Source organism: Prunus avium, chromosome 1 (genome assembly GCF_965620075.1).
Source record: "Prunus avium chromosome 1, drPruAviu1.hap1.1, whole genome shotgun sequence".
Taxonomy (NCBI): domain Eukaryota; kingdom Viridiplantae; phylum Streptophyta; class Magnoliopsida; order Rosales; family Rosaceae; genus Prunus; species Prunus avium.
The window spans coordinates 40,880,288-40,887,557 of NC_142284.1; the positions used below are offsets into that span (position 1 = coordinate 40,880,288).

Below are 7,270 nucleotides of genomic sequence, written 5' to 3' on the forward strand. Positions count from 1 at the left end.
GACACACATATGTAGACTAGGGCTGGCATTTTAGACCGAAAAATTGAAAAATCGCAAATACCTACCAAGGTTTTATCGCATCTAAACCAATCTATCACAAAAACCGACCGCGACATGTAGTTTATAAAACCGACTGCAATATGCAGTTGCGGTTGCAGTTCCACATATCCAAATAATGCGGTATACCGCAAACTGTAATATAATTGAATTAATTATTAAAATAAATACTTATAATTATTTTATATTAACTAACATAGACTAGGACTTTGTAATTTAGATGAATCCTTCTCTCTTCCATCTTATATCTTATCTCTTCTTTTTTTTCTTTTTTTTCTTCCTCTCTCTCTCTCTCTCTCTCTCTCTCTCTCTCTCTCTCTCTCTCTCTCTCTCTCTCTCTCCCTCATCTTCTTCCACAACCACCATGAATAATTGGCTTGCCATTTTGAATTTACTAGCACAAGAATCCACAACCAAAGTAGTGCAATTTGATAGGTTTTTTTGAACATTGTCACTTACATTCTCAACAAAAAATAAAGAGAACATTATCACGTAGAATGACAAATGTTAACACATACCTGCAGGCTGCATATAGAAAATTCTAACACATTAGTCGACCACCCTAATTTTTTTAAATTGTGACATACATTTGTTTAAAAATAAAAATAGAAAATAAGCGTCCCCTCTGGTTTCTGAAAAACCCTCAAGAATGAGCCAATGGTGTTTTTTAAAAATAAAATAAAAAAGATAAAAAATTACACCGAAAAAGCACCGAAAATCTGAAGGACCTATGAGATTTGAGAGGGGCATGAAGGAAGTCAGTGGAGTCAAAGGTTTGATGACGGCGGATGAGGTTTGACCCAAATAAGGCAGGCAGGCAGGCAGTCGTGTGACGTTTTTACAACTCTTAAAGTCTCTCAGCCTCTCTTTCTCTCTCAATAACGTTGAAATTGAACATAGCCATAGCTACCTACCTACGTTTGTTTATATAATTTAAATAATTTAATATCAGTAATGGTCCAAACTTAAAATATTGAATTGCTTCTTGGAGGGTATTTGGCTAATACCCGGCTCCTCTTTAAAAAACTGTGATTGGGTTGTTTTTCTCAATGAGAGATAGCTTTTATTTTAATTTTTATAGTATATATATATATATATATATATATGCAAATTAAAGATAACCACTGGGTGTATATTGAATATACACAAAGTCAAAATCTATTGGCTCTATGTCTCTCTCTCTCTCCCTACAAATATAGAAGAAGCCAAACTGCAGCTATGGAAATGCCAAAGAGGCGTTCAAAAGCAATGGAGAGCAATAATACTGAGGAAAATTCTTTCCTTGGAAATACACCAGTGGAAGACAAAACTAAGAAATCTGATGGTCATGATGAAGAGGGTACTTCCATGGAGATGGAAATAAGCAAGGTGAATTTCATATATATTTGCATGCCACTTATTTAAATTAATGTTGTTGAAAGTTGAAACTTGATGAGATTGTTCACTGATTATTGATGTATATACATGAGATGTTTTGACTCTTTTTAGTGTTCTCATATTCCATTCATCATCATAAATTTATTTCTGATTTAAGAGTACTATATATTCTAGTATTTTACGTATACATCGTCTTGTTTTGATCTTAGTCTTCCTCATCCATGGATATCACAATTCAGGGAGGACATGGGTGGCTTGCTGAACCAGAGCAAACAAACACTTTGATGCCGTCTTCTTCTACTGGAAAAGATAGAGCCCTTGTCAAGCACACACAGGTGAGAAAATTACAAACTTAGAGTAAGAAGGAAAAACACAAGAGGCTGTATTGTCGTAAGAGTTCTTTTTATGTTTTGATCAAATATAGCTGATTTAAGCATATAGGATGATGAAATCTTAATCTCATCAGCTCATATAGATCTGTCTTATCATCAAAACCTATGACTTTAAAAGATGCTCACATGAATCTAGCAGACGGGCCCACCAAGTCAATATATATTTAAATCGTCATATGAACCACCATATATATATCTTGATTTCATTCAGTGATATTAAGGTCTAATTTTTTTTTTTTTTTTCCCATGTGCAAATTTTTATATCTCAACATGATATTATTGAACTCGATACCATCTTCTAAATCATTTGCTTTCTTCTTCTTCTTTTTTTTCTTTTTTTTTTCTTTCTAAATTAATCTAAATCATTCATAACTATAGTTATCCCTTCCAATATTACTTTGTAAGATTTCACTAAAAGTTAATTCATAAAATTAAGCCAAAAAATTTGATTTGTATTGTCACCAGGAGGATGAGCTCCAATCAGCTAAAGCTGAAATGGGGGAGGTTAGAGAAGAAAATGAAAGGTTAAAGCTGTTACTATCGCGAATCGTGAGGAATTACCAGTCTCTTCAGATGAATTTTCTTGGCCTTCTTCAAAAAGATGAAGAAGCTAAGAAATCTATGGATCCTAGTAGTTCTGCTCGTGATCAGTCGAACGAACAAGATGAAGACGCTGACGAACTTGTGTCCCTTAGCCTTTGGAGAAGCTCAAGCACTGATCAGCCCAGAAAGGATGAACAGACGAAAAAGAATAGCCATTTCAGTAAAAATGGGAAAGGTGACGATGAAGAAGGGCTCAACGGAGCTGGACTTGCACTGGAGTTGGGCTGCAGATTTGAGCCAGCTGCTGATCAATCAACTGAAGTTGTTATGAAGAATTCAAGCTCTCACAATAGCTGCGGAGACCCCAAGGAAGACGACCCGACTGAGATATGGCCACCTAGCAAGACTTTGAAGACAACAAGAAGTGGGGATGATGAGGTTTCACAACAAACCCATTTGAAGAAAGCTAGGGTTTCTGTCAGAGCTAGATGCGATGCTCCAACGGTTAGGATATGTCAAACTTAAATTAACCTTTGAAGCATAATTTTCATGCATGTCATCAACAATATACTGAAAGTTACTTGCATGCTAGCTTGCTTGATTCATTTGACACGTTTGATATTATCGGGCTAAACTTATATTGTCATATATATTGTGAATGAATGTAAATCACATGTTCAAATCGAAAAATCAACTTGATCAACAATCTAAGTTCATAATCTTTTTTTTGTTGCTTGACAACAGAAACATGATTCTTCATCATGACATGCATGACTAGCTATTTTATATATACTTGATCATGGATTAATCGAATATTTTTTTTATAGATGAATGATGGATGTCAATGGAGAAAATATGGACAGAAAATAGCAAAAGGAAATCCGTGCCCACGAGCGTACTACCGCTGCACTGTCTCACCATCCTGCCCTGTGAGAAAACAGGTATACATGTATCTTCTCATCGTCAAATTATTTGAATATATTCTATTGCAAGCATAAGAAAAAGAAACTATTAAATAGCATTGCTTGGATGGTTAGGATATGAAATTTGTTATGTGTAATTAAGTAATCTTGTTCAACTTTCAGGTCCAAAGATGTGCTGATGACATGTCCATACTAATCACAACCTACGAAGGAAGCCACAACCATCCACTTCCTATGTCAGCCACAGCCATGGCCTCCACCACCTCCGCCGCGGCTTCCATGCTTCAGTCTCACTCCTCTACCTCCCAACAAGGCCACACCGCCATGGCACCCATCTCTGCCTCCACCAACCTCCAAGGACTAAACTTCAGTACAAGTACTCTCTCCCAAAATTCAAGACTACCACAACACTTCTATTTCCCCAACAGTTCAATCTCAACCACAAATTCCCACCCAACCATCACTCTTGATCTTACTGCTCCATCTCCCTCTCACTTTGGAAGATTTCCTGCAGCTGTCTTCTCTTCCAACCCAAGATATCCCTCCACATGTCTCAATTTTTCCTCATCTCCCTCCTCTTCTTTAGACCACAACAACCACACATTGCAGTTGCAAGCACCTTGGAACAACAATCACACAGCAGCTGGCTATTTGAACTACGGGAATAGAGTACTTAACCAAGTTGGGTCAGCCCCAAGCATGGGAAAGCAATCAATATTTCAAGAACCTAATAATTTGTACCAATCTTACATACAAAATCAGAAGCCTCCTCCTCCTCCTCTTCCTCCCCCTCCGTATCAGCAGTTGATGTTGACAGAGACAATAGCCTCTGCAACAAAAGCAATCACATCAAACCCTAAATTCCAATCAGCATTAGCAGCTGCACTCACATCTTTTGTTGGTACTAATAATGGGGGTAGTGCTACTACTGGGGTCACAGAAAATCCTCATCATCATCGGCATCAAAGTAGCACTTCTACAGAAAGTGGGCTGAAATTGAAGTGGGCTGAATCTTTTACAACAAATCCAATCTACCCACCAAGCCCAAATGGAATAGGGTGCGCATCAAGCTACTTGAACAAATCTTCGTGATTATTGATTCGTATTATCTTCCTTAGATACAAGCCAGTCTTGGAGCAGGGATGGTGTAATGTAAATTAATTAAGACTAATACAGGTTGTAAAATTTTATGTTAATTACAGAATTCACATTATTATAATCTATACATATTTTATGGGCTAGGCCCAATAAACCCAGTAGGCCCAAGTAAATATACCCAACTAATTCCAAATATACCTAAAGCCCAACGCGCATCCGCCTACCTACACATGGCAAAGCTTAGCTTCATACATGCAAAAACTGAGAAAAAAGGTACCAAATAGCAATTGGTTCTGCGTGGAAATTAGAAAGTTATTTAATTGTGATTTACCGCGCCGCGGGGGGGTGGGGTTGGTATTGAAATTATTTTTTAAAAGATTTTAAAGAAGTTTAAAAGTTTAGGTGTATTCAATTACGATTTTATAGAAGTCTATTCAATTCAGACTTTTAAAACTCCATTCAAATTTTGATGTATTCAATCACGACTTTAAAATACTTTATAAAAGTTTGGGTATATTCAAAAACTCATTTATTTTAAAGGAAATACAAAAAGTGGTGAATTTCGTTTGATTATAGACTAATTTTAGGCCATGACAAATCTTTGCTTTCCCCCCTTCCCCCAGAGATTTTGATAGATATATTATTTTTATTCATAAAATATGATTTTTCACCACTTCTACTACCACCATCTTATAATGACTGATCCATAGTCATCGTCGCCGCCACCACTACCGCCATCTCCGCCACCCCTTAGCACCACAACCACCCACAACAGCCCCCACTACCAGCCCCACCATTACCCCCACCGTCACCACAACTACTGCCAGCACCATTACTGCCACAACCACCACCGCCACCACCCTTACCCGCACCTCCACCACCACTACCACTACCACTACCATCCCCACTATCAACCCCACCATCACTACCACCACAACCACTCCCAGCATCATCACTATCACTGCCACTGCCACCTCCATCGCCACCACCTCACTCCCGCCACCACCACCACCATCACTATCACCCCCACCTCCTCCACCACCTCACTCCCACCGCCACCCTTACTACCTCCCCCACAAACCACCATCGCTCCTGCCATTGCCATCACCACCATCATTATAAACTCCATTAAAATCAATAATAAATTTCTAACAAACTCAGTTAAAATCTATATACGATTTCAGTCAAAATCTATGTGGAGTTTGTAGAATTTAGTCAAACTCAATTAAATTCAATTAAACTCCATCAACTTTATAACTCTTTTAAAATCATTTAAAATCTAAATTGAATACACCTTCCTTAGTTTCCTATTTTAGGCGAAGCGTAGTATCCTTCCAGGTGTTGTAGCACAAGACGTATTTTTGGTAATCTCTCGAACTCTGCTTGCGCACAAAATGTTCAACAATATAGATCCTGCATCTGAGATGGCCTTCCCTCGCCATCTCCAATTGCTCCCTCTGAGGAAGGCCTAGACACCCTTCGAATCCTCTTCATATGCAGCAAGGCATCGATCCGTCTCCTCATTGTGACTTACACAAACGAGTGACCCCATACTCTGATTGAGAAAAACCTCCAAATGATGGATATTTGTCAGGTAAATTTGTCGAGACTCTTTCCACAGAAAACTTCTTGTAAATAGCAATGACTATTAGTTGATGCTGCAAGTTGGTGACATTCCGACCACTTTCAATGTATCGGGAAAGAAGCGATGCCATGGATTCAGTTAGTGGCGGTTCTAGGATTCAAAAGCCGGTTGGGCAAAACTTACATACTGTGGGGGTCTTTTTGTTCCAGCAACCTAACGAATGGGCTTGGGCTACTGTGAGAAGAAAGCGAACAAAAGAACCTCCTGAAGCCTGAGTTCGAGCACCAGACTCCCAAAAGAATTTTAAAAAGACTTGCTGAAGCCTTAGAAAAATACGTTTGGGTTCTTTTCACTAATGACCAGAAGAACGTATTAAATTTGTTGATGACTTAGCATGAGGAGCTTGTGGCATGGGAGCTAAGCTTTCGCAAGTTTAGCGATTTGAGAGAGAGAGAGAGAGGGCAAAGCGTGAGTTTCCTACAGAGGACAAAAATTAAGACTAGGGCAGGGGAAAATTAGAAGGATTTTATCTCAGGAAAAGAGGAAAACAACGGAGGAAGGAGATTGGGAAGCTTGAGTAAGTTTCAGGTTGCTTGACAAAGCTTGGTCGAGCTCTGAAACTGGGTTGGTTTTCTGGGTAGCTAAGGTCCTCTTTTATAGCCACGAAGAACCCTAATTTTGTCCTAGCTTTTCCCCATCTTTCATTGTTTCGTCCCACTATAACTTCTTTGGTAAATTTCTCCCTTCCAAAGCGCATAGGTAAGGAATCCTTCATGGTTCCAAGGGTTTGACGCAGCTGGACCTCCCCCATAAGGGTGAGGCGCCACCTGCTTTTCTTATCAGTTTTCAAGATGGAGCTTGCAGAGGGAAAGAGAGATGGAGGGAGCTCTTTCGTCCAATGGGTATTTGTGCTTCACGCACGGATTTTTGTTGGTTCTTGCTATGGTCTCTCGTTGGCTACCTTGGGGTTCTGATAAGGGTGGAGCTCGATGCTGAATTTCTTATAAAATGCTGGGCTGGGCTTTGTGCATAATACTGGGGTTACTGGTGCTCCCATTTCCAGTGGCTCGCACGCTTTCGTCCAGCTGCTGGAAGTGGCTTATGCGTTTTTGGGCATCCTAATTATCATGGATTTTCCTAAATGCTACAGCAGCCTATGGGATGTTCTCCTAAGGCATTGAACCCCATTCTTCTCTCTCTCATGCTAACCCATGTTCTTGGGCCTGAGGAATGGCCCTGAGTTTTAGTGCTCCCAAGCGGCCTAAAACTTCCATTCCTCAGTCCCTCAATGGGCC

The 7,270-nt window shown here is 39.4% G+C and overlaps 1 protein-coding gene across 2 annotated transcripts; it reads left to right on the plus strand.

The window, feature by feature from the left end:
- The first annotated feature begins 1,244 nt into the window (after positions 1–1,244).
- LOC110751302 (WRKY transcription factor 72B-like) lies at positions 1,245–4,532 on the plus strand. Of its 2 annotated transcripts, none has more exons than XM_021951745.2 (5): positions 1,245–1,425; positions 1,644–1,769; positions 2,292–2,873; positions 3,197–3,310; positions 3,455–4,532. In XM_021951745.2, the coding sequence occupies exons 1-5, from the start codon at positions 1,276–1,278 to the stop codon at positions 4,382–4,384; spliced, it is 1,902 nt and encodes a 633-aa protein (XP_021807437.1). In that variant the 5' UTR covers positions 1,245–1,275; the 3' UTR covers positions 4,385–4,532. The 2 variants fall into 2 exon arrangements, with proteins under 2 accessions (XP_021807437.1, XP_021807438.1); XM_021951746.2 differs by having other exon boundaries at positions 1,674–1,769.
- Positions 4,533–7,270: the final 2,738 nt, after the last annotated feature.

What these genes read in the sequence shown, in the direction of transcription:
- LOC110751302 (XM_021951745.2), top strand. Translation starts at nt 1,276, where the DNA reads ATGGAAATGCCAAAGAGGCGTTCAAAAGCAATGGAGAGCAATAATACT. An exon ending in TGGAGATGGAAATAAGCAAG is followed by an intron (nt 1,426 to 1,643) that starts GTGAATTTCATA and finishes TTTTGATCTTAG; the next exon opens with TCTTCCTCATCCATGGATAT. An exon ending in CCCTTGTCAAGCACACACAG is followed by an intron (nt 1,770 to 2,291) that starts GTGAGAAAATTA and finishes TATTGTCACCAG; the next exon opens with GAGGATGAGCTCCAATCAGC.